Here is a 26,420-nt window from a genome sequence, read left to right as displayed (position 1 = left end):
TGCCAAGGCCGCCAGCTACAACCGTAAAATGGAGCCTTCTGCGAACCGGCCTGCATGAATGGCCACTGGAGATGAGAAAAGACGCGAAGGAGCTGGAAGGCGTCAGGCCTCGCCAAGAACTCTGGGTGCGCACGGCAGGCGCCACGCACGGCCTCATGTCCGCGCGGGCACCCGTGTCGGGGGTCGTGTCGCGAGGAAAGTATACGTGGACGGCTTCAGCGTGGAAATGCGCCTGTGGTAGGCCGTTTTCATACACTGATTGAGAACATGGGCCAGAGATGAGTCGTTTGTAACAGACTTGAAATTTCGTGGTGTTCAATCAGCATGACCAGATCCATCGCTTAAGTTTACAGGATACGCAAGACACAGTAGAATGCAGGAGTAGAGATTATGACCAAGGCCCAGCTTCGCTTCTAAACTGTAGCACTTAAAAGCGAACGCTACTTAAAAAGCTGACTAAATTCGTGTCAATGCAAGTTAAATCACCTGTAACTGCGACGTATAAAACTGCAACAGAAATACCGGCGCAATACCTATACCCAATGGGAACACTCCACTTAGTAAATGCAATAATTACAACGCGTTGACTGAATTAGTATTATCTTGTGTTTCAAGTTTGCAATATCAAAAGGCTCGAAGCCTCATTGCACAAGTAATACGGGCGCTATCACAATGTGCATATATAATAGGATTAAAGAAACACGAAGAAAGTGGAAAAGCGTGGAAAAGTTCTGACAAAAACCAAAGCTGGCTTTAGCCAATTGCATGTATTGTTTCCTAGGCGACTGGGATCAAGAAACGGGCTGCCCTTCGAAGAGGAAGCTTTAGCTCGGGTCAGGCACGTACCCAGGATTTTTTTTCGGGGGGGGCCCACCACCTCCATCATCATCATCATCATCATCATCATCATCACCACCACCACCACCATCATCATCATCATCATCAGCAGCAGCAGCAGCAGCAGCAGCAGCCTGTTTTATGTCCACTGCAGGACGAAGGCCTCTCCCTGCAATGCGATCTCCAATTACCCCTGTCCTGCGCCAACCGATTCCAACTAGCGCCCGCGAATTTCCTAATTTCATCGCTCCGTCTAGTCTTTTGTCGTCCTCGATTGACTTTTCCTTCTCTTGGTAACCATTCTGTGACCCTTATGGTCCAACGGTTATCTAACCGGCACATTACATGACCTGCCCAGCTACATTTTTTCCTCTTGATGTCAATTAGAATATCGTCTATACCCGTTCGCTCTCTGATCCAAACCGCTCTTTCTCTCTCTTAACGTTATGCCTATCAATCTTCGTTCGATCGCTCTTTGCGCGGTCCTTAACTTGCTCTCAAGTCTCTGCCCCATATGTCAGCACTGGCAAAATGCACTGATTGCACACCTTACTTTTCAATAATAATGGTAAGCTTCCAGTCAGGAGCTAGCAATGTCTGCCGTATGCGATCCAACCTATTTTTATTCTTCTGTGAACTTCCTTCTCATGATCAGGGTTGCCTGTGATTAATTGACCTAGGTAAACGTGCCCCTTCACAGTCTCTAGTGGCCGACTGGCGATCCTGATCTCTTGTTCCTTTGTTGTTGTTGTAGCCTGTGGCACGTGTGGCTCCTACCCATGATGGGGGATTGGCCAAGAAATGGGTGGATTATTCCAAAATAATATAGAATATAATATAGCATTGAATAGGGTTGAATCACCGACTAAAATAATATCAGGAAGGTGCTGTTGAATGAGGAATAATTAATTTAAAAGTAATAAAAAAATAGAATTTAGCAGGGCATTCGCTTAGATTCTGTAATGAATGTTGACAGCGAAGCATGCATCCCTGTGGCTGAATTCCAAAGTGGACGAACCGAACGAGAGAATTGCAGGTTCTGTCAAGTCCAGGTCAATTCTTCGAAAAGGTATCTTCAACAATCTTTTTCTTAACGCAGCAAAGCGGCGGCAAGATAGAAGAAAGTGCTGTATCGTCTCCTCCTCTTCACTAAAAGAACAAAGGGGAGAGGGAACCAAACCCGACCTGTATAAATAGAAATTTAGGGTGGGAATGCGGCAGCGTAATTTGGTGAGGCAGACACCAATTACGCTGCATCTCAAGCATCTTTCTGTAACAAGATTCGCTATGCCAGGGAAATGCCAGGTGTTTATACTCTGGAGAAGCTGTCAAATGTGGGTTTCTGGGTTTATGTGGGTTTCAAATCTGGTTTCTGTCAAATAGGAGTTTCTGTATCCTGTTCATTACTGTTTCTCTAAGTGAGGTATCGTGACTACTCTTGGTACTGTATACAGGTCAGCTTAGGATTTTTCTGCTGCTTTTACTATATCTTCGAGATTGCTGATGTTATCCCCCTTTTTATCTTTTAGTGCATACATCATGGTTTGTCCTATGCCAGGTTTTTTTTTTTACTGATTTCAGGCTGCGTTCATGTTTTACGGCTTCTTCAGTGTTTCGCATGTTATAGTTTCGAATATCAGTTATTTTCGCCTTGTTGATCAGTTTTGACTGTTCCGCGAATTGCGTAACGCTGTGCGGCCGCCAGTCCCATACAACCGCGTAGAGCGCAGGACTCTGCGATTCTAGGCGTACTGCGCTCACCGCGAAAGGTTAGAAAAACACCCACATAAACACAGCAGAGAAGTGGCTACGTGAGGCGGTTCGACCGATAACTGTAGAAGCGTCATTCAAAACAAGTAATTGTTCTCCACTTCCGGCGGCGTTTTCTCTACTTCCTTTTTCAATAAAAAGATGTTGATCCATAAATAGTCTCATAAACAACTCTTAACTTTTTTTATTATTCACTTTTGCTTGCAGTTTGGTTGTTGCTTTGGCTCTCTCCCTTAGTATATCGCTTAATTTCTCAACTCCTTGCGATTTTTGTTTCCAGTTGCCAATTTTGCACGAAAAGTGCTATACAGTTAGGGAAAAACAGACGAGGTAACGGGCGACAGTCATCTTGCTTATGCGTTTAAGGGTTATTGCAGGGTTTCATGATGGACGCTCTTTCACATTATTTTATTTCCCACCTTATCTAACCCATATCACGTGTGTATGGTTCCGGGCATCTGCCAGCGTCACGGCGAGCCGTAACTAGAGAAAATAATGAAGCAAAGGGAAAAGTTAAAAGCAATTGGCGTTTTCTCCGGCCGCAACTCGTTCCATGAGAGTACAGACCAGCTGAGTAACAGCCGCATCCCTCTACTGGTACCAGGATCAGCCTAAACAAAGAGGGTTGAACTAACAAAAGCAACAGCTATGCGCGTGACGGTTGAATAGATGGTGACAGCTGAACGCATCTCGAGTTAATCGTGCGGGTGCGGAATCTATGAGAAACTTGTCCTTCACATTACAAGAGGTGCCGATAACTACCGCCGTCTAAAAGGAGTGAAAAAGGCAGCATAATGCTGACCGATGAACAGCTGTCAAGCCTCAACATTGATCTGGTGGCGCTTTAGGAATGTGTGAGGAGTGGTGGCGTGGGTGAGGAGGGGGGGGGGGTATGTCTCTAAATTTCGGGGGGGGGGCCTGGCCCCCCCGGGGCCCCCCCCCTGGGTACGTGCCTGGCTCGGGTGCTCCTATCTAAATACATGTAAAAGGAGAATTAGTTTCTCTCGGCAACCACTGCACCAAATTAGACGAGCTTTGTTGCATTTAAAAGAAAAACTTAAAATCTAGTGTCTGTTGGTTTCGAATTTTTGAGTTAGGTTGTCAATTTTTCATTAAAAATTGGCAAAAATAGAAAATTTTCAAAGAACGAAACTATCAAGTTTACAACTCTTTAACTCAACAACGAAAAAGGGTAATACAATTATGTGAATTGCATCTAATAGTACATCTAAAGCGGACAAAATTGATATGTTACACCTGAATATTAAAAAATTTAGTAATATGTAAATACAGCTTTTGCAGAACCCTTGTAGCCAACGTAACAAATTCACATAAGATGTAAAATTACATATCAAATTTGTCCGCTTTGAATGATCTCATGGATGTCGTTTACAGAACCGCGATATCTGTTCTTGGTGCAGAGCTATGAATTTGTAAACTTCGTGCTTCTTTTTTTCTCAAATGGTCGAATATTTCAAAATCTTTTTAACAAAATTCAGGCCCTAAATCGAAATTCCGCTTCCAACAGTCACTAGAACTTAACTTTCACTCTCAAATGCAACAAATTTCATTAAAGTCTGTCCAGGAGTTATCTCAGAAAAACTTTTTTGCATTTTACATGTATTTGAATAGGCCGCGTCAGAGTTGGGCCCGAGCTAAAGCTTCCTCTTAAAGCGAAACCTTTACTAACCGCGTCGAGCTGAGCTTCGCCGTCGCCAGCAATTTGACCTTCGTTTGACCGCAGCTGCACAGTAGCCTTGGCAACGCATCACGTGACTCACTGCGCCGAGCTCCGCCGCTGCCGTCGGCTTGGCGCATGCGCTCTCCGCAGCTGGGTCGCCGCCTGACCACGTGACTCGCCGCGCGCCTGGCTAAGAGGGTCGCCGCGCTCTCCTAGTCAGTGCGAGCTTGGCCTTGGACGAAAGCGAGGCCGGGCTGTCTTCTCAGAGCGTTGCGCGGGAGGGGGAGGCTTTGAGCCATCGTCACCAAGCGTCTGACCACCCCGCGAATATCGCCAGGCGAGCTGCTTCACTGGAGAGGGTCCGGAATGCAATAGGCATCGGACCATCGAGAAGAATGTAGCGACCGCGTTCGCGCCCTGTCCGTTTGTGCTTAGATCTTGCGCATGTTCGCGGCGTCTCTTTGCATGGCTAGCACTGGCACTTTCATTGTGGCCCAACAGCCGTCGCACCGTCGAACGATGCGTGCCTAGCCAAGCCTAATCACAGTCAAGTCTAGCCGCCGACCTAGGCACAGCCATCATACCTGGCTTAACGATGATTGTATACCTAAGTATAATAATTACAGAGAAATCAAGGTTTAACCGAGTGAAACCAAGACGTTAACCAAACTAAACCAAGCTTTCGCTTTGCATATGCAGGGTTAGCTGAGCTAAGCCGCAGGCAATATTTTAGTATTAGCTTTCGATGAAAACTTGCTCTGCAACTTAAAAGTAGTAGCGCCATTGTCCATGGCCCTGAATGCAGTGTACCGATTTCGGACGTTCTGCTTTAAATTACTCCTATTTGATCGTAATCAACAGCATGACTATCACTACCTTATATACATACTTTAGTAGGGATTAAGCAACGCGCACAGGAGTGGGACACTATCTGGGCGGCCGCTGCGAGCGCAGATGGCGAGCTGTTGACGCCGGCTGAGACTTTCTTTGCTGTGCACGTAGCGCGGTCGTTCCGCCTGCCGTCCGACCTTAATATTAATAATATTTAAATCAGATATATATATATATATATATATATATATATATATATATATATATATATATATATAGAGAGAGAGAGAGAGAGAGAGAGAGAGAGACACTATATATTTTTCAGCGCACAAAACAAATGACTCCGTTTACTCTCACGGTTCATCTAGAAATGCACATTAAAGAATAACTTCCCCTCGATTGTTACGCAGCTCCGCCTGGAATACAGAACTGCTTCTTGGCACCTATATCAGCAGGATCCATTGCCAGTGCTGGATTTAAAGCCCTAATTAGCGAGTAATATATGTTGCAAATGTACCACTTTGCCTGTTTTTATTCCGAACTGTGCATATGCACGCCGCATTTCGCTTCTTTTCATATTGAAAGCTGACACAATTAGCTGCCAAAAACAAATGGGTCGGCTCATTCATTACCCAAACCATGAGCTTGAAGCTGATCATTTCCTTTCTATATCAAATAGTGAACACGTACGCCCTCGTGAAACACGAAACTGTTTTGCTAATCAATTATTCCAACCACTGCGAAGGATTAGGATTGGATTACCATGGCGCATCTTTATTCAGCACGCTCTTATGAGCCGAAGAGCTGTTATTCGACACTATAGTAACAAGAAAGCTTTCTTTTTTTTACGAGCTTTCAGGATGAGCACCATTCTGCTATTTCTGGTGCTGAGTAAGCGGTAAAATTTCGCATCATCAAGGCGCGATCATTAAACCTTGCTTTCCCTTTGTCGCCTTGTGTACTTAGTATATCGGAGCATTTTACAGCATCAGTGAAAAATCGGAGAAGTAGCTGGTCCTTCGCACACATCTTAATATGCCTCAGAGCGGTACAACTTCTTGTTCCCATTCCTTGAACTGAAGAAAGCAAGATTACCAGCCTTCTTCAGATCAGTCTAAGTTGGTTTAGGTGAAGTATTAATGTACACCTATAAACGTCGATACTAGCTTACTAGCAAAGTGAAAGTTGTAACTGAAGCATACATTATGGAGTTTTCCTTTCAATAACGTTGCGAACATCTATGTTTGGTGAGTGCAGAATGGCTCCCTGATTTCTTGCGTTGTATCTTTCTTAGTTTCTGTTTTATATTTTATAACATCGCCAGATTTACATGACATTTAGGTGTTAACAGTTTGAAAAGCACTCCTTGCGCCTGCCTGGTTGCTTAGTGGCTATGCTGCGGGGCTGCAAAGCACGAGGTCGCGGGATCGAATCCCGGCTACGGCGGCCGCATTTCGATGGGGGTGAAATACGAAAACACCCGTGTACTTAGATTTAGGTGCACGTTAATGAACCATGGGTGGTCCAAATTTGCGGAGTCCCGCACTACGGCGTGCCTCATAATCAGAAAGTGGTTTTGGCACGTAAAACCACATAATTTAATTTTAAATAATCGAAAATGATCCATGCAGTACACCGCGACTCTTTCTGTTAAAGTTAGCAAAATGTACATGTTTTGCATTCGTGGACCACACGGCAAGCATTCGTTGAAGGGCCCTTGTCTACGTTTCCAGTTCTTACAAGTCAGTTCCGTCTCCCACTTGGACATACATCAATAACTATTGTTCAGCTTTGGTTGGGTTACCAGACGTGTGACATCTGCGGCTGGTCATGAGACCATCGCGCAACTTGTCTGGCCGCGTCATAGCGCGGAGAGGGAAGTGATGTGCACCGCGATAGACTGACCAGACAACCACCACGTCGGGAAAACCTGCAATGGTCTCTGTCAGGTCCAGCTCATGAGCACGAGATCACGGGTTCATTGGCCGACCACATCGCACACATTCCGATGGGGTTGAAATGCAAAAAAAAAAAAAAAATAGGGGACTCGTATATTTAGCTTTAGGCCCATGTCAAAGAGTTTCAGGGGTTCAAAATCAATATCTAGCCTAAACAAATCTGACGTAGACCACCATGCAGCTTCGAAACGCTAATCCCACTTATTAAGCCTTACGTTATAGGTAGCAAAAGAAAACGAAATATTTGTTGGACAGTATATCTTTTATTACCTACTCGTGTAGCCGATTTAAGGGTATGAATGTAGTATACGGTATTTAACACAAAAATGCACTGCTCTCGACAGCAAGTTCTAAGCGGCCAGCTTAGTACTTGCATTGGCACCGCGCAGTTGAGACATTGCGTTTAACGGTTGCCTTAAATGTACGGCTGTAGGTACAACCTTAGTACTGCACTTATTTTTCTTATCCCTGTTTCCATAGGCGATGGATACGGATGGCTTCAGGGCCTGAGCCCCCCCCCCCCCCCCCGCCCTAACGTGTCATTGCCAGAGTTTTATCACCCACATCATTTGAGGTTTCTTTTGACTTGCCTCGACCTTTTAACTTAAAATTGTAATGTGGATAATAGGTTACTGCATCATTGTTGGCGCTGACGTGCACGGATTTTAATTCACGCTTTCTTTATTTCTGAAATTCTTTTTTTTTAAAGAAAAACAAGCGCATTAGAAGTACCAGCGGCGGCTGCTTCATTCGTCTTTTCTCCCACTAATAGTGTTTTAAATTTCCACTGCAAACGTCATGCACGTACACAATATATCGAAATATATACGCAGGACAAACTTTATTATATTTTTTTAGAGAAGGAGGTAGCACATTAACAATTATTTTTAAATATATGGATAGCCTATGCTTAGAGAATGAATATGTTGCTGTATGCTAACCTCGCTTCAAATTGCTTTGCGTGCTTATTTCACCCTGAAAAAAACCTGCAGACTTCAGTGACCCTTTCGGGAGAGTATTTTGCCAACGGCGTTTGAAATGCACGTGAATGATATGTGTCTCAGTATTGCTTCTCTTTCCATTAAGCAATGCTAACGACTCATTAAAAAAAGCTTTTCTCATAATTTACAACATTTATTAGGAATGTAAACATCGTCACTTCATGCAGAGGTCATAGATATATACAGGGTGTCCCAATGAACTATCATTCACTAATATTTAAAAAAGAGCAAATGCTACTCGAAAAAAAATCTAGCGCATATTATTTCCAGTACAGTGGAGCAGCTGCCAGTAACTTTTTCGTTACTGAGACTTAACTAAATAATTGTAATGATTGATCTAACTCAAAACGTACTATCCTAATTACCAAAGTATTAATGAGGCATATGTAGGTACCGCCGAGGGACACCTAACTGCGGTATTTTCAGCGATGAACTAATTGCGTACTAATTTTTTACTATTGATAAATAAACCCTGCGAAATATGGGGAATACCACGTGACTGCGCTCCCACTTGCATCATAAAGCAGTGCCCTCGAACAAGCTCCCTCTGAGTTAGCCAGAACGAAATAAAGGAAATAAAGAAAAAAATTGGAGGACGCTTAAGCTTCGACTTTAAGAGTGGAACGCGATAGCATTCAAAGATCCCTGACTGCTTCTCACGCTTCCCGGAAACTGGAGCACATGTAACCATAACGTTTACCAGGAAATGCTTGCCGCGAACGCTATGCACGAAGGCGAGCTTTCCAATAGAACCACGTGCGTGGGCCGCGATGCGGCGGAGGAGAGCGCCAGCTGGAGTTAATACAAGGAACCGGGTGCGCCGCTATGTGGCCCCCAAGACCATTTCCTTCATCCATGCCCAAGACACCCGTCGCGCCGGCGCGCGCGAAATGGTGGACGCCGCGGCCGGTTTGAATGTTTGAATGGGTTTCTTTGAGTTTTCCCATAACAGAATTATGTTTTCTCGTATAGTCAAATTACAATCCGAGAGTCATCATGTTTGTAGGTTGCGTGCAAGTCGTATTTTACGATTTTTCTACGTGCTTTAGCTTGAGAAATTCAATTAGTTTAGTCAATTTCTTGCATAATATGGAAGGTCTGGGTATATTATGTAACGTCTAACGCCGACCGCTGGTATTCTGCGACACAACCCTCTTCGAAAGACAGGGACCTATAGAATCGTCTAGATTTCTCGGATTGGGTCCTTACAAAAGCCGATGAGTCACCGGACTTTTTGACGAACGTCATGTGCACAGATGAAGCCAATTTTCGCAGAAATGCCTAGGTAAATTTGCATAATGCACACTCTTGGAGGGACTCCAATCTACACTGGGTAAAGCGCAATCGGCACCAGTACCAGTTGTCGCGCACTGTGTGGTTCGGAGTCTACGCCGGTGCTATAATCGGTCCCATCTTCGATTGGACAGCGCTACGTGGACGAAATCCTTGAAGGAGCGGTGTATGAGTTTCTCAGCGAAGCCCTGGTGTCCTGTCTTCCATTTCTGTGGTATCAGCAAGATGGGGCACCAGCACACAGCAGCAGCCGAGCACGAAACTGGCTGGATGCGACTTTTCATGCGCAATAGATTTGAAGGCACAGGCCTGTAAATTGGCCGGCTAGGTCAGCTGACCTCTCTCCACTCGATTTCCTTTTTTGGGGATTATATGAAAGACCGTGCTTACATGATCGAGACGGACGTCCGATTAGCTCAAGACAAGGATGTCTGCCGTAGAATTCGAGCGTCGGTCATCAACAAAGCCACTGCAGACTTGACAAAGCGGACTGAGTACTGCTTAGCTGCAGAAGACCTATCCGAACGCGTCCTATAGGCAGCAGCTGGTGTTCGACGGCGCTTTCGAATTCATAGATAATAATGGCACACTGAAATCTGATGTTTTTTTAATTATTATTTTTTTATGCAGACTGCCAATTGGGCGCATTTAGAAGTGGTATATGTATTTACTTTTTGAACGCATCGGCTTTGCCGCTTCTCTACACGTGAGTCGCTTCCCAGGCTGTGTATTTCGCTTTTATTTTTTGCCACCAACCTGTTTATGCAGCAGGTATACATTCTCATGAAAAATAAAACCGTCACTTTAATTTGGTTTTGGTCCGAAGCAAGTTTCGAAGCAGTCAGTTTCTGGCGCGAAATATAGCTGCGCGCGCACTCTTTCGACGCGGTGCGAGCAAAGCCGGGATTCCAAACATGCTGTGCATATTACATGGCTTTTCGTGTTTCGTGCGTGGTCAGAGCGGCGCTTCGGCCGCGTTATCAAAGGGCTTTTCTAATCAATGCGATCAGTCAGCCTTGAGAGACGGATAATAAGTGTAACGTATATAGAGGAAGGAATAGCTAAGAAGCGGCGAAACCTGCTGTTGGTGCTCCTTCCGTACCATTATCAAGGTGATGCGCTGTCTCTTTGGATTTGCGCCAGACAATGCAGTTGCTTTCAATCAGCTTATTTGAGGGCTCTGCTTCATGATGTTGGTGGGAGCGCAGTCACGTGGTATTTTTCATATTTCGTCAGGTTTGCTTGCCAGTCGGAAAAAATTGCACGCGATAAGTACATCGCTGAAGATACGGAAGTTAGATGTCATTTTGGGTTGCCTACAAATGCCTCATTGACACTTCGATAATTAGGACAGTACTTCTATAATTAGACAATTAATTGCAATTGTCGAAGTAAATTTCAGGAACGAAAGATATACTGGCCGCTACCCCGCCGTACTGGTGACGATATGCACTAGGTTTTCTTCGAGTAACGCAACTGCTCTTTCTTTAAGTCTTGGTGCATGACAGTTAGAGCACCCTGTATATTTCACTCAGTAACCGAAATGAGGCTAAGCTGGATTCACTGGAAATCAGAATCAACAGCAGTCATGCGCATGAGCGCTTATACTCTAACTCACGGAAAAAGATAAAATAAAGACAGAGACAGGCCGAAGTTTCTCCGGAATAGCATATATATATATATATATATATATATATATATATATATATATATATATATATATATATATATATATATATATATATATATATATATATATATAAGTGTGTGTGTGTGTGTGCCTCCAGCGTATGAAATGTAACGAAGAAGTGCCAGTCAGTTAGGCGCATCACCAGCGCTTTACGCACGGGGCCCGTTCTGACTGCTCGCAGGGTTTTGCTTACCGCACCTAGTTCGATCTCTCACTCCTTACGTACCCTGTCAATAAACAACCTGACAATATATATATATATATATATATATACACATGGGTTCGGAAAGCTGGTCGGGCCATAGCCCCCAATACTCCCCCCCCCCCCCCCCCCCCCTCCGCCCTGGGAATATGAACTTTCCGCCTTTGCCTGTTTCCAGAACCTATGCTAGTACTTCAAGTAGTTTGCTGACTAACTAGCAAAAGTTGATTGTAATAGCACGAACAAGACAGAATTCTACCGAACCTTCCTCAAGCCCGCTGATAGAGCGACCCGCTCTGTTGTGCTTTTCAGACAGCCCGCACGTGTCCGGCATGTCCAGAGTTCTCCAGGCTCGCAGGGGCGCCGAGGTCACCATACAGTGTCACGTGACCGGCGACGAACCAATCAGCATCTCCTGGGGACGAGACGGCTCGCCCCTGGCTCCTTTCCAAATCACCAAGTACGTCATTCTTGCGTTCATTTTTTATATGTCGTTTCTTTTGCTCAATACAGTGCACGTCCAGGCTAGGTCAAAGCAAAAAATAACTAAGCGAGAAAGAAAAATAGCGACGCCGGGTAAAAATAGCGGACATTTATTCATCTGCTTTTATGTCCTCTCTTTTTTTATGCTCAAGTCCTTTCCCACGGAGAAGCTGTTTTTCTTCCGCTTCATCCCAAAAGTTGGTCTCCGCTTTGGAGGCCATTCTTGCAGAATTATCTGAGCACCTAAAAAGTCGCTCGCCGGCAAATGCTTCTTATCGTCCCATTCTGCAGTGTCGCTGCCGTCTTTTCTTCTTAGCGGTCTCCTCTCGTCTCTTCTTATCATCCCTCTCCATTCTTTATTTCCTTCCATTATTTCTCTCCCTCCCCACCTCTTCCTTTCTGTTCGCTCCCTCTTAACCTGTGCCACGTCCCTGATGCTGCAAGTACGTGCTCCGGGCCCGGCGAATAGCAGGGCCGCCGCTTTATTGCTGAGCACGTCCTATTTTTCTCCCGTCGTATCTGGGCTAAATTGTTGACGTTTTCTGTTCGCCCGCTCTTCCGCGCTGGTAATTACTGGCGCCTCTCCTTTTCTTCCTCATTCCGTCCCTCCTGTCCACGCCCTCGCCATACAGCTTGGCGCGGTGTTCCCGCTCTGCAAACAGCTGTCCCCTGTCCTTCCCTTCAGAGCAGTCTCTGGTTTTGCCCGGAATTTTTGTGCTCCTTCGCTCGGCCCCGTTCGCTTGATCTTGCTGCGCGTCGGCCCCACCGTCTCCCACAGCTTTCCGCGAGCTACTCGCTTCGAAAGAAGCCAAAAAAGAATAAAGCAAGCGTGGCCTCACTGACAACTGAGGTAGAAACGGCCGCCTAAGGTACGCCCCTCGGTTCTTTGAAGGTGCGGGAAGTGGGTTATTTTGCAGTTCATCCAGGTCCGCCTTCCGCAAACCGAGAGCACGGCGAAAAGCCCAAGGCGCTTCAGTGGATGTCGCACTAGGCGACATCCCACACACAGCACAGCCGTATCAAATATGTCGGTGTTCTGGTTTCTTTTAACCACACACAGCGCCACAGTCAACAGAGAACGAAACGCGAACGCGGCATTCTCTGTCGACTCGCCGAGCTTCCGCTATAATCAGGCGCACTGGTGGGCCAGCTAGTTATCCGTAACTCAGTGAAACCAGCACACTGGTTTTATAGCACGCCATAAACGAGGCTCCACGAAGCGACATAAGCGTGGAAATGGCTTGATCGCGTGACTCTACCATGGGATACAGTTTCGGCCTCGTTAGTACGTCAACTTTGCTGGTGTTTAGATAAAAAAAACTTCACACAGAGATAGGCAGTAGGCAAGACACACACAAGTGCAAACTTCCAACAACGGCTCACTGGAAGCCGGGTCTCGGGTTTATATGCGCGAAAATATCATACAAGAAATGCGTAAGTTAAGAGACAGCAAGAAATGACAGTTCTGTCCTTGACAAAACAAAGCGAAATAACGCTAACACGTTTTAGGTGATCGAAGCTTATACATTTTTCTCCTTCCAAGTGTTTTGCGCTAAACACTTGAAAAGCTGCCATGCGAGTTTCGTCGTTTCCACCTTAACCACGCCAGCATTCGTTTTCCAACACTATCTCTTATGGAGATCGCGGTGGAAGTCACGATTTGTCGCCGCCAGATCTGATCATGCTTCATACATTGTCAACTTCCCAGTTTCCGTTTATTTGGTTGCAATTCACGGGGGGGGGGGGGGGGGGGGGGGGTTGAAACAGCGCGCCGAAGCAGGCAATAGAGTCTCCGCAGCACAACGCGACCTTTATAGACTGCCTAAATGATGTAGCCTTTATTCATTCCACTTCTGCAACTACGAGATTTCAACTTACCCAAGTGATGGCTTTATGCCGAATGCCTTCACGGCATAGAATTGTCATTCGACTGCTCAAGTGTTTAACGATTTCAAGGCTCCAAGGTTTTGTCAGGTACACTACCCTACTTATGAATATAATGTGCGTTTGCAAACAAAGAGGCGAAGCGACAAATAATTCTTCTTCGCCACTGAAAGTGTATATATATATATATATATATATATATATATATATATATATATATATATTTAACACCCGTGTACTTAGATTTAGGTGCACGTTTAAGAACCCCAGATGTTCGAAATTTCCAGTCCTCCACAATACGGCGCATGCCTCACGATTAGAAAGTGGTTTTGGTACGCAAAACACCATAATCTATTATATATATATATATATATATATATATATATATATATATATATATATATATATATATATATATATATATATACCAGAAAAAAAAGCAGTTCTGGGTCCGGGTAAATATTCACAGTGAAGTAGACGAGCGTATGAAGCGGTTTATTGACGTTTCGGCCGGGGTCTGGCCTTCATCAGAATACATTGCATGGTGTCAGTACAGTTAATCTACATGTGCCTATCAACCAAATGCAGATACGTTTACATGAAAAACGAATGAAATGAGCGAACAAAATGCATCCGAATCGTTCAAAGGATAACTGACACGTGTATAGACCGATGGCGATTGCAAATATATCATCTAAAATGCAAAGCATAAAAGCGCACTGAAATGAATTGGAAAAACCAATCGCCACGTGACAACAAACGTCAATATGTGCTATGTTATCAAGCAAACACAGACACAGAAAAAGGGGGATAGCGACGTACTAGTAGCAGAAGGGACAAGTGACGGGCTACAAAGACAGGCAACTCAATTTTCCTACACATTCATTCATACCACACGCGACGGTATCAAACTTATATATAAGGAAGGATTCGCGGGCTTCTCTATCATATTTTGAACGAAATTTAGATTCAAGCAATGTGACTCTCAGTTTATCAAATGAGTGGTCAGGAAGATGCACGTGTCTTGAGATGGGCAGGTTGGGCAACGGGTTAGCGTGGGATTTATGATTGTTAAAGCGGAATGTGAAAGACCCTTCTGTTTGTCCGATGTACCGTTTTTTGCAGAGCGTGCATTCAAGCATGTATATTACGTTTTTTGTGTCGCAGTCGAAATCGCCTTTGATTTTTAAACAAAAGTTTGAAGACGTACTAGTAACCTGTTGCGATGTGACTATGTAGGGGCGTACTTTACACCGCGGTTTTCGACAAGGATGGCATCCGATGGCATCAGGGCAGTCAGTCTTAGTTGATGATGCTAGTATATCTCGAATATTTGTAGCTTTACGGTATACTGCTTTAGGCGGATCAGAGAATATGTTTTTGAGGCGTTCACTTTGCATTAGAATATTGTGGTGTTTCTTTAATACATGCGAAACACTTGAGATTGACGCAGTGTAGGTTAGGACAAGATTTGTCTGGGGTGAGGGAGCCGGTTTGTTCTTAATGCAAAGAAGCGTCCTTCGGTCATGCGCGTCTGCGCGTTTTATTGCATCGTCAATTAATTGTGCTGGGTAATTTTGTTTGGCTAAAGCGTTTTTTAGGGTACCGATATTCTTTTGAAACTCTGATTGCTCAGAACAAATTCTTTTAAAACGTAAGGCTTGGCTATAAGGAATGCTAGTCTTGCAATGTTTAACGTGACTGCTATCGAAGTGCAAATATTGACATCTATCTGTCGGCTTTTTGTATAGGGCAGTAGATAGTTTATCATGTAGCACTGAAACGCTGACGTCAAGGAAGTTAATAGCAGATGCAGAATACGTGTGAGAAAATGATGTGGATGGAAGGGCATTGTTAAAGTCAGATATGAAAGAAAGCAGTTCCTGTTCCCCATGAGGCCAAATCAGAAAAACATCGTCAATGTAACGTTTGTAATAAAAAGGTTTTAACGTCCTGGTTAGCAAAAATTTATCTTCTAGCTGACCCATAAATATATTGGCGTAGTTCGGGCCAATTCGCGTACCCATAGACGTCCCACTAACTTGCACAGTGCTGTCCTTCAAATTCGAAGTTATTTAGTTCTAAAATAAGGGCTAGCAAAGTTGCCAATGTGTCGCTATCGATGAGCTTCTCGGGTGATACACATTCGTAGCAATTGACGACTGCCATGATGCCATCAGAATGTGGAATGTTAGTATAGAAAGATGCTACATCAAGTGTGACCAAAAGAGAACCTTGAGGAATAATGAGATCGATTATATCCGACAGGAATTGGGTAGTGTCTCTTACGTAAGAGGCAAACGTAGCTGGGATATTACTCATCAGGGAATCTATACGTAGCTGGACAAATTTTCTGTGACTGTACCTACACCAGAAATGATGGGACGACCTGGGTTGTTTATCTTATGTATTTTAAGTATGAACCACAGATTCATACCAACAGGAAGAACGTTAAAGTGAAGTTTCACTTCGTGAATGCGCGTGACGCTCAAGCGTATCGGTGCTGTAGTGCACACGAAGCTGTTGGCCCTCGGTGTGCCTAGACGCCCAGACTGTCCGCATCGCAGATCGCTTTCAAGATAGGGCTCGTGCGGGCGCCCCATGCGCAGCTGCCGCCTGAGTAGGACGACATCTCCCCCCCCCCCCGCTTCCTCCCCGCTTTGCTCCCTTGCGCGCTCGAGATTGAACCGCCACCGCCGGCTCACCGTCGCACGCTTTAACTCGCACATACAGCATACGGCGCGCGTGAACGATGTTTTCGCGAGACGAACCCGGTACGTCCACACCGCACACCGAATCCGTAATAACTGCCAGAGGAGGTCAATCCAGCGCGCCTCCGCCTACCTTCCTCCTCCGCGACTCTTCGCCTCTTTTCTCCTTGCCCGCTTCTCTCAACGCCGCCTAGACTTTCCACTAGACGGCATCGCTTTGTACTGCTTCGTACTTACGCCGGCGGCATTTTCACAATTGCTAGTAGGTACAGCGCGGCGTGGCGTTTCTGGTGGCGCTCGACGTTTCTGCGCAGACGCGAGTAAGAGGAAATGCGAGGGAGAAAATCTGGGGGCCTTTGCTCCTTGAATATGTGACTCTGCCTAGGCACTACGGAGGAGGTTTCTTAGCGCGTGTTGTATGCGTTTGTCCCCTATAAATGCCGGCATTGCGGAGTGCGGTCGAGTTTGTTTACGCTCCACTGTTGACTGCCCGCGCGGTGAGGCAGTGGGCACGGACGCCCCATTTGGTGATCGCTGTGTCTGAAAGGGCAAGGTTCTGACTGGTGGTGTATAAGCCGCGGGTCGCTTTTTTCATCGCGATGATAGATTGCATTTTTTACAAGCACTGCTCCAGGAGCGCACATGTAACCGGCTAACGGAGGCCTCAGGAGAGCACCTGAGGTTATAATAAAGTAGGCGGCGCAGGATCTCTGGGCACTGAAGAGGTAGCGGGGGGATAAAATCTGGAAGCAGGGCGGCCCCTGGGATGGGGCCGCGGAGGCCGAAGCGTGCCAGGGGGTGTTCGCATAAAAAAGTGGCCTCACGGACGAGTCCAGGTTCTAGCTTTGGTGTCCGCGTTGGCGCGTTGGTGTCCTGGAGGCGCCGCCAATAATGCGAAATGATGACACGGTGTTTCAATTAGTAAAAAACACGATTGAATAAATATAATTACGTCCAGCCGCCAACTTGCGACGCTAAGTTCAGCACTACCGCGCCCCGCGACTTCTGCCGGCACGCCTAGGGACAAACGCATGCAACACGCGCTAAGAAACTCCTCCGTAGTGAATCACACATTCAAGGAGCAAAAGTCCCCATATTTCCTCTCTCCCGCCCGCTCTTACTCGCGCATGCGCGCACATGTCTGGCGTCTCCGCAAGTGCCACGCCCCGCTGTACCTACTAGCAATTCTATAATACGCTCCCCGGTGCGTGATTCTCTTCTCCACTTCCAGGCGCCATCCTCCTCTGGCGCTAGCTTCCTTCGCGGCTTCAAATTTACCTTCGTCGATTTCACAGGTGGGCCATGTACAGTTGCGCGTAACAAAGACTGCATGATAAAGATGGAAAGAAAATACACAGCGTGACGGAAATTCTGTTCGACTGCTGAGTGTTGTAAGGCACTGGTGGGGCAGTGTCTTCGTTCCTTTTCTTCGTTGTATTTCTACCACAGCACAAACTACCGCGTCTGGCAGTCCTTGGCCGGTATTCACGAAACTTCTCTAACGTAAATGCTGCTTGAGATTGGCCATACCCGCTGGTCAGTGGCGTAGCCAGAAACTTCTTACAGTAAGGGGGGTGGGGGAGAGGGGGAGGGAACAGGGCAGGCCTCATACTAAAAAAAAAGATTCGGCGAAACGGGTGGGCACGTCTCCGTCTGCCATTTGGACAATTTCGGCGCTGTAAAAGTTCCCAAAAATAGCTAGGTTGAGTTTATGATTCCTTTATAGGACGCATGCAGTCAACTCGTTCTTGACCGATGAACGATTAACTAGGCTCTAGTAGACGCTATCCAAGCTCATGACATCACGGCGAGCTTGTGCGATAACGTCAGGGTAGCGTCGCCGCCCGTCGTTCATTTTTGCGTCTTTTCTGGCTTTTGCAATTCCACAATACGCCGGTAGCAACGAACGCAGCCTATCCTGCAAGTCCCGTCCTGGTTTATTTGTCTCACATTGTTGCGCTGGAAATGCGGTTAGTTTACTTTCTGCAATAAGTGTGTAATAAGTTGCTGCATTACCAATCACTGTAGCAAAAACTTAAATTAACAGGAGCTAGTTTGGGCAAGTTCGTTTCTTGTTGCGCTACGCAAAGGTGACATGAAGAACGAATTCCTCCAACTCGTGTCCGTTCAGTCGTCTTTCATCGCCCATAAAGTAAGCTTCTATAGTGCAAGAAGAAATGAATGGCTGGGATATTCAATCGACTAAACACTTTAGGTAGATTGAAAACGACTTGTTTTATGCATATTTTTTTTTTCGAACGGTGTTATTTTTAAAATACTATTTCACATTAAGAGCACCCGACACCTGCCAACAGCATTTCTATCGCTATACTCTGACGCTAACACCATAAAGTTTTCCTACTTACAGAAATATTGCACACATTTAGTCGCGCCGTTAGCAGCATGTATCCCGCGAAATTTATATTATTTCGCACTACGACTCGACCACTTCTGACATAAAAAAAAAAGCTGACGCCCAGCGGCTTCCTTTTGTTCCACATTGGTGTCCTACATGCAGTAGCTTCCATCGAGCAGGCAGCAGACGTCACAGCAAACTTTATCCTTTCTAGGGACGCGAATGCGACGCGCATTCCAGACGAATTCGCCGAGCGGACGGTGCAAAACGTTCCGCGGGCAGACGGCGTGTTCTCGATGCAGCAGTTTTTCCTTCTGCTGCGCGACCAGAGGAGATCGCAGTTAGAATCACCGCATTGGCCGCGCGCTACAACGGCCAAGAGCGGCGGGTCTTCTCGGCAGAACAGAAAAAAAATTAAAAAGCGGAGAACGACATTGATCTCGCAGGAAGCGCCGGTGGTCAGGCGAAAGGGGCCGTGAAATATGTGGGGATAGAGAGGGAGAAGGCTTCGAGCCGCTCGCAGATCGACGCAAGCTTTCGCGTAACAAAACAACGTACAAAAAAAAGGAAGAAGGGATTCGTAAGAAGAAATACGCAGGTCGCCGCCATAGGTCTTCTGTTGTGGCTCGAGGAAGGAAACACGCACAACAACAACCGATACACGAGAAGGCCAACGAAACGCCCGTGGCAGGAGACTTTGACTCGTTCGGCGGTCGCAGAGGGGGCGAGCGGCAAGGAGCCGGAAATGCTGGCGGACACGGACGACAACGGCGCAGAACGAAACGCTGTATTGTCTGGGCCCACGGGAGGAGCGGCTTCTTCGTCGTCCGGCCCGCCACGATAAGGCGCGGGGGAAGACGACGAGGAGGTTGCGCCGGGCAGGCAAGCCGCGTAAAATATGACCCGATCGCTTTCCCGCCTTTCCTTTTCTTAACCCCGTCCTTGCTAGGTTCGCCACTCCCCGCCTCCGCTTCTCTTCTCCCTTGTCGCTGTCTCGATGTTTCGGCCCCTCGCGCGCGGCCGTGTATAGGGACCGCCGTATATACGAAAGACCTTCCATAAAATTGCTCCAGCCAGCCTCCCGTGGTTCCTCGAGCGCCGACAACAATACCACGCTTGCCAGGGTCGGTGGGACGGTTCTCTTCCGGAGCCTAAAGGGTGAGGGGGCAAGGGAATCGATTCGCGGCCAGGGCATCTGAGGAAGCCCGGCCGGCAGTCACGCCGACCAGGTGTCCGTAGCCCGACCGGGTTTCTTGTGGCTCTATGAATGCACCCGAAAAGAATGCTCAGCGCTGCGTCGCTAACAACGTTTCACGGTTGTTGTTTTTTTCTTCTTCTTCGCTTAGCTTCCTCCCTGGTTCTCTTTCACTTTTCGACACGTGCTCCGCATGCGTATTCCTCAATTGAGCTGCAGTAAGCAGGCTGTCCGAGCGTACTACACAAATGTTCTTCAACGCAGTAACGGTGCTTGCAAGTTTGAGCCGCCCGCGTGTAGCCCCTGATTCCACTTACCTCGACCGTAACCAAATATGTACAATGCGCCGTCTGAAGCACGTACGTACACTGACACAGAACTGCACTTTGTTGTTATTGTTTTTACCTCTACCCTCCAATGCATTTGTCGGGTCCATGGGGAAAAATAACCACTCTCGCGGGCCGATCCCGGAGGTAGTGAAATCGTAGGCTAAAATTGGAGCGAAAAGTGTGCATGTCCTGTCGACTCACACAGACAGTGCATACTACATAGGTCGTTTCGATAAAGAAAAGCACAGATTGATTGATAACGACAACCCCTGGTATATAACAGGGGTCGTGCCGTCAATACACATACAAAATAAAAACTAAAGTGCAGGTTTGTGACAGCACAGTTTGTAACACAGGACGTGACGTCAATACCTTACATATTTATATATATATATATATATATATATATATATATATATATATATATATATATATATATATATATATATATATATATATATATATATATATGTGTGTGTGTGTGTGTGTGTGTGTAAAGAGATAGACAGTGGCGGCTTAGCGGTTACGGTGCGGCGCTGCCAAGCACAAGGTCGCGGGATCGAATCCCGGCCGCGGCGGCCGCATTTCGATACCATATGCGCGCTCGCACTGCGCTTCGACGCGTACGATATGCGTGTACGACGCGTACGTGTTCGAGCCTAAGTCCCTGGATTCGCTTGCTTTCTTTTAAAAACACATACAGGGACTTTGATGCACGTAAGCGCTTCCAAGCTGCAGAATCATCGTTAACTCCGTGAAAAGCTCTGGCAAAGGGAGCTGGGGTGAAAAGGGGGTTGCAAATGCCTTCCGATTGCTGACTGCTCACAAAAATTAATAAAATGGTGTGGGAGGAAGGCAGATAACGACACACAGGCGGAGTTGCTACGACTTAGAAAAGAACGCCGAGGCATTCTAATTTAAAGGATATTGGATAGCAAGGTAGGCGTATAGTCACGAAATTTGACGCGCTTAGTTGTACAGTACGGGGGAGTGACGTCGTAGGTTGCCAGAGCTCGTTTTATTGCCTTCATGTCCTTTGTGTGCTTTGTTTGATTGATCTCGCTTGGAGGCAATACTGTTAAACTCAGCGCACGTTAGCTGGGGAAAGTTGTATTGTCCTATGCAATCAATATTTTATCATTTGCACCGGAGCAAATTGCTTTTTTTCTTACCGACTAACCTTCTTTCTAAAAGAGCTTACTACCCTAGGAAAGATGTGAGCGCTAGCTTAGCTAGAGCATGCCGATGATGAGGACATTTATGTCGACGATTCAGTTTCCTTTGATGGCGCTAAAACTACGCCTATTACGATAGTATTTTTTTATGAACCTCACTTTAGGACATTGAAATACTGATGAAATGGTTATAATCAAAACATTCAGTGCCGATATAGCCGGACATGCAAGAGAAATTCGTTAGCAATGCGTCGCACCTCTTTCAGGTCCCGGATCCATGATTGAAAGCGCGTACGTTGAAAATTGTTGTTCAGGAACTCGCTCGACACACGTCCTGCCTCTGAGAAGCGAAGTGCAACCACCGTCAGCAGACCACCGTCAGTTGCACTGCATACATTTATACAGTTCCTTTCTTCTCGTTCCCTAAATATATATATATATATATATATATATATATATATATATATATATATATATATATATATATATATATATATATATATATATATATATATATATATATATATATATATATAGGTACGGAACGGAAGGATGACAGAGGAGAGAGAGGTGACGATTACTAATAACAACGTCGTTCTTCCGCTTCTGAATGTCAGCTTGTGCCCTGAAGTGCTTCTAACCGGCATGTTCTTGGCTAGCGTTTCTAATACTTCCGAATTTGACATTTAAAGTCTGAATGCCGAGAGCGGTTTCTTAGCACCAATTGCAGCTCACAGCTCTGTCTCCCTAACGGATGACTTGGCGAAGATGATTGCACCTGACCTCACCTCTGCAGAGGCCACGGACATAGGTCTCCTCCTCGACAAGCCTTTAGGACAGACATCTGTTGTTCACCACCGTATCAACACTGGAGACACGAATCCTATTCGTCTGCGTCCCTATCGTGTATCGCATGCTGAAAGTCAAGTCATCCAATCAAAAGTGGAGAAAATGCTCCGCAAAGGGGTCGCCGAACCATCAGCCAGCCCTTTGGCTTCGCCTGTCGTCCTTGTGAAAAAAAAAAAAGATGGTACCTGGCGTTTTTCCGTCGATTATCGCCATTTAAACAAGATGACCCGAAAAGACGTCTACCCACTACCACGCATCGATGATGCCTGGACTGCTTGCACGGAGCTAAATAGTTCTCGTCTATCGATCTTCGATCCGGCTACTGGCAGATTTCAGTTGTTGAAATGGACCGCGAGAAGACGGCCTTCATCACGTCGGATGGCTTATATCAGTTCAAAGTCATGCCCTTTGGCCTATGCAATGCTCCTGCGACATTTGAACGTATGATGGACTCTCTTCTGCGAGGCTACAAATTCACCACCTGTCTCTGTTACCTTGACGACGTTATTGTTTTTTCTGCCACATTCGCCAGCCACCTTACCCGACTCGCTGCCATTCTTGCGGTCTTCCGAAAAGCCGGCCTCCAACTGAACTCCACGAAGTGTCGATTCAGGCACCGTCAGATTACCGTGTTGGGACACCTCGTTGACGCATCCGGTGTCCAACCAGATCCGGAAAAAGCTTGCAGTCGCCGTATGCAGTTTCCCAGTGCTACGTTCTGCTTCTGACGTGCGCTGCTTCGTCGGCCTGTGTTCTTACTTTCGCAGTTTCGTCAAAAACTTCGCCGACGTTGCTCGGCCTTTACCAGATCTTCTAAAGAAGAACACGCTGTTCTCATGGGGCCCTGAGCAAGCTCACGCGTTCGCTACTCTCATGGGGTTTCTGATTATTCCTCCCATACTAGCCCACTTTGATCCATCTGCACCGACCGAAGTCCACACTGATGCAAGTGGCCACGGCATCGGCGCTGTTCTTGCCCAACAGCAGAATGGTACCGAGTGTGCGATAGCTCACGCCAGCCACCTGCTGTCACCTGCTGAGAGAAATTACTCCATCACCGAGCAGGAGTGCTTGGCTTTAGTTTGGGCTGTCGCCAAATTCCAGCCATATTTGTACGGCTGCACGTTTTCGGTTGTTACAGACCACCATGCCCTCTGCTGGCTGTCTTTCCTCTGGGACCCCACAGGACGGTTTGGTCGCTGGGCTTTGCGGCTCCAGGAATTTTCATTTGTTGTCAACTATAAGTCTGGACGTCTGCACATTCACGCTGACTGCCTCTCGCGTCACCCCGTGGATCCTCCCGATTCTGTTGCGCATGATCCGGTGACCTGCGTGACGGCTTTGGCTGACATGACCGACATGCGTGCTGAACAACAACACAACGCATCCTTACAGTCCATCATCGCTGGAGTGCAATCTGGCAGCACCGACGGCACGTGGCGCATGTTCGTGCTGCATGACGGCATCCTCTACCGCCGCAATATCAACCCTGACGGCCTTGAGTTTATACTTGTCCTTCCTCGTCATCTGCCATCCGTCGTTCTCCAGCAACTTCACGATGCACCGACGGCGAGACACCTTGGAGTTTTGCGTACATACGCCCGCGTACGACGCCGGTTCTTCTGGCCGGGTCTCTACCGCTCGGTGCGTCGTTATGTCGCAACTTTGTGTCAGCGCCGGAAGAAACCTCCCCTATCACCTGTCGGCCGACTCTATCCAATTGAAGTTCCCTCTGAACCATTCTTTCGCGTAGGCCTTGACCTGCTTGGCACTTTTCCAACGACGACTAGAGGGAATAAGTGGATCGCTGCCGCTACTGATTACGCGACACGCCACGCGATAACAAAGGCGTTGCCGACTAGTTGCGCAACTGACGTCGCCAATTTTCTCCTTCACGATGTCATTTTCCAGCACGGTGTACCTCGACAGTTACTTACAGACCGCGGTCGCTCGTTCTTGTCTCGAGTTGTAGACGACCTCCTCCGCTCTTGTGCCACTGAGCACAAGCTGTACAACCCCTACCACCCACAAACGAACAGTCTTACGGAACGTTTAAACCGAACACTCACAGAGATGCTGTCGATGTACGTTTCCAACGATCACCGCGACTTGGACGCCACGCTGGCCTACGGGACATTCGCGTATAACTCGTCCCGACATGACACCGCAGGATATTCACCATTTTATCTTTTGTATGGTCGCGAGCCAACTTTGCCCTTCGACACCATCCTACCTTCTGTGCCCCGCGTTGCCACCGAGTACGCTCGTCAAGTCATCGATCGCGCTCACATGACGCGTTAAGTCGCCCGATCTCGCTTACTAGCCTCGCAGCATCTGCGAAAAGAGCGTTATGACCCATGCCATCACGATATTCAGTTCGCCCCAGGTGCTTTGGTGCTGCTTTGGTCACCATGTCGTCGGGTCGGCCTTTCCCAGAAGCTCCTATATCGCTACACAGGGCCTTGTGAAGGCCTACGTCAAGTTAGCGACGTCAATTACGAGATCGCGCCGTTACAGTTTCATCCATCCTCAACTCCGCCGCCTGTTGACGTCGTGCACGTATCGAGGCTGAAGCCATACTTGTGTCGCAGTTCTTGGCGTACCACGCGCCGAGACGGCGCTTCACGACCCGGGGGTCCTGTTACGGATGGATGACAGAAGAGAGAGAGAGGAAGAAGAAGATCGCGAGACGCTGGCTGCTGCGTGTTGTTGCTGGTCAGCCATCTTGACCACATTGACTTTTCTTGTATATATATATACGGTAAATATATTCAGTCTATACTCCCAACATCCCCGTAACACACACACACACACACACACACACACACACACACACACACACACACACACACACACACACACACACACACGCATATATATATATCAACTGGTGGACCAGCGTTCAGAGTATAGTAGGGCCCTGCGTGCTGAATTTTGAAGAAACCCCATATATATATATATATATATATATACACTCTCCTTATGCTTTCGAATTAAAACATTGCAGCGGGGAACTTAAGGGGCGATGTGGGTCTTATACAAACATTTTAACAATGTTTCTTCTTTAACGTATGGCGCTGAAAACTTGTACAAATGTGTAATGTTAAGTGCTTATATCAAAATATGAGGTGCATTTTTGTTTACCTCATTTGGTTCGAATTTTATGCAAGCTTCATTTAATTCATTTCTGAAAAGATTTGCAAAATATTAGTTACTGTAATTTCGCTAAACATGATATCCGTGGCTTCCGTATGACTCAAGGAATGTTATAAGGCCAACCTTATTCCTCTGCCTTATTCATAACACGATTTGCGAATGCTTTGAAGTTGAGACTCGAAAGAGTGTTTTTCTGGTACCTTGAAGTCTCGCAATATTTACTTCGTGCGCACCACCCGCCCTCGCAAGCGTTTGTCATATACATCCCAGACGGTTGCTCTTTGTGTTTGGGACTTCGAGTCAGACTTCATTAAGTAAAGTCCAAACGCCTTGCACACGTCATGCGGCATCTAGTTTGCTTCGTCTCTATTTTGCTTCCCTTCGTGCGCGCGATAATCTCAATTCCCACGGCCCCTTAATTTTTCAAAATAAATAAACGAACCGAAAGAATGGAACTTGCGCCAGACTTTCATTCTGCACCACTTTTGCTTTCAGCGTATCACAAGCGCCAAGAGGTAGACGGGTCGAGTATAAACAGTGAAAGCAAGACAGATGCCACTCTAAATGTTCGCTCAATAAAACTATCTTCTGATTTTTTTTTTTATGCCGGGACACCTAAGTACTTTTTTGCGAGTTCTGAATGCGAAAGCGCTACCTTTCCAATCCGCCTCTTTTATGGAGCGACGGCGCATGCGCCCTGCCCTAGCGGATTTGTCGCGAAACGTTTTGGAAGGGTCGCGCGCGTGGCCGCGCGCCGGGAAGTCCCCCGAAAAAAAAAAAGAAAAGAAAAAGCGCTCGGACGCGCGCTGCTGCAAACACTCGTGCCATGCACCGCGTTGAAACTCTACTCCGGTAGCTCGACGTCGGTGCGGTCCCGAAAACGTGCGTAGCGTAAGACCGCAACTCCACTTTAAAAGAGAAAGCGGCCATAGCATCGTCCGAGTTGTCCGGACTGCACCGTGAGCCAGGTAGTTGCCGCCTTTCATGAATGGCTCGCTAATTTAACGAAAAACCAGTGC

At 46.7% G+C, this 26,420-nt stretch overlaps 1 protein-coding gene across 1 annotated transcript in view; it reads left to right on the top strand.

The window, feature by feature from the left end:
* The window catches only part of LOC135902910 (cell adhesion molecule Dscam1-like), a 121,481-nt gene that overhangs the window by 54,850 nt on the left and 40,211 nt on the right, over window positions 1–26,420 (top strand). Inside the window, exon 6 of the mRNA XM_070523469.1 lies at window positions 11,576–11,723. Coding sequence (XP_070379570.1) covers window positions 11,576–11,723 — 148 coding nt within the window. The remainder of the gene's footprint in view (window positions 1–11,575; window positions 11,724–26,420) is intronic.

This window comes from Dermacentor albipictus, chromosome 1 (genome assembly GCF_038994185.2).
Source record: "Dermacentor albipictus isolate Rhodes 1998 colony chromosome 1, USDA_Dalb.pri_finalv2, whole genome shotgun sequence".
Lineage (NCBI taxonomy): Eukaryota > Metazoa > Arthropoda > Arachnida > Ixodida > Ixodidae > Dermacentor > Dermacentor albipictus.
This window is presented reverse-complemented; position numbering and strand designations above follow the sequence as displayed.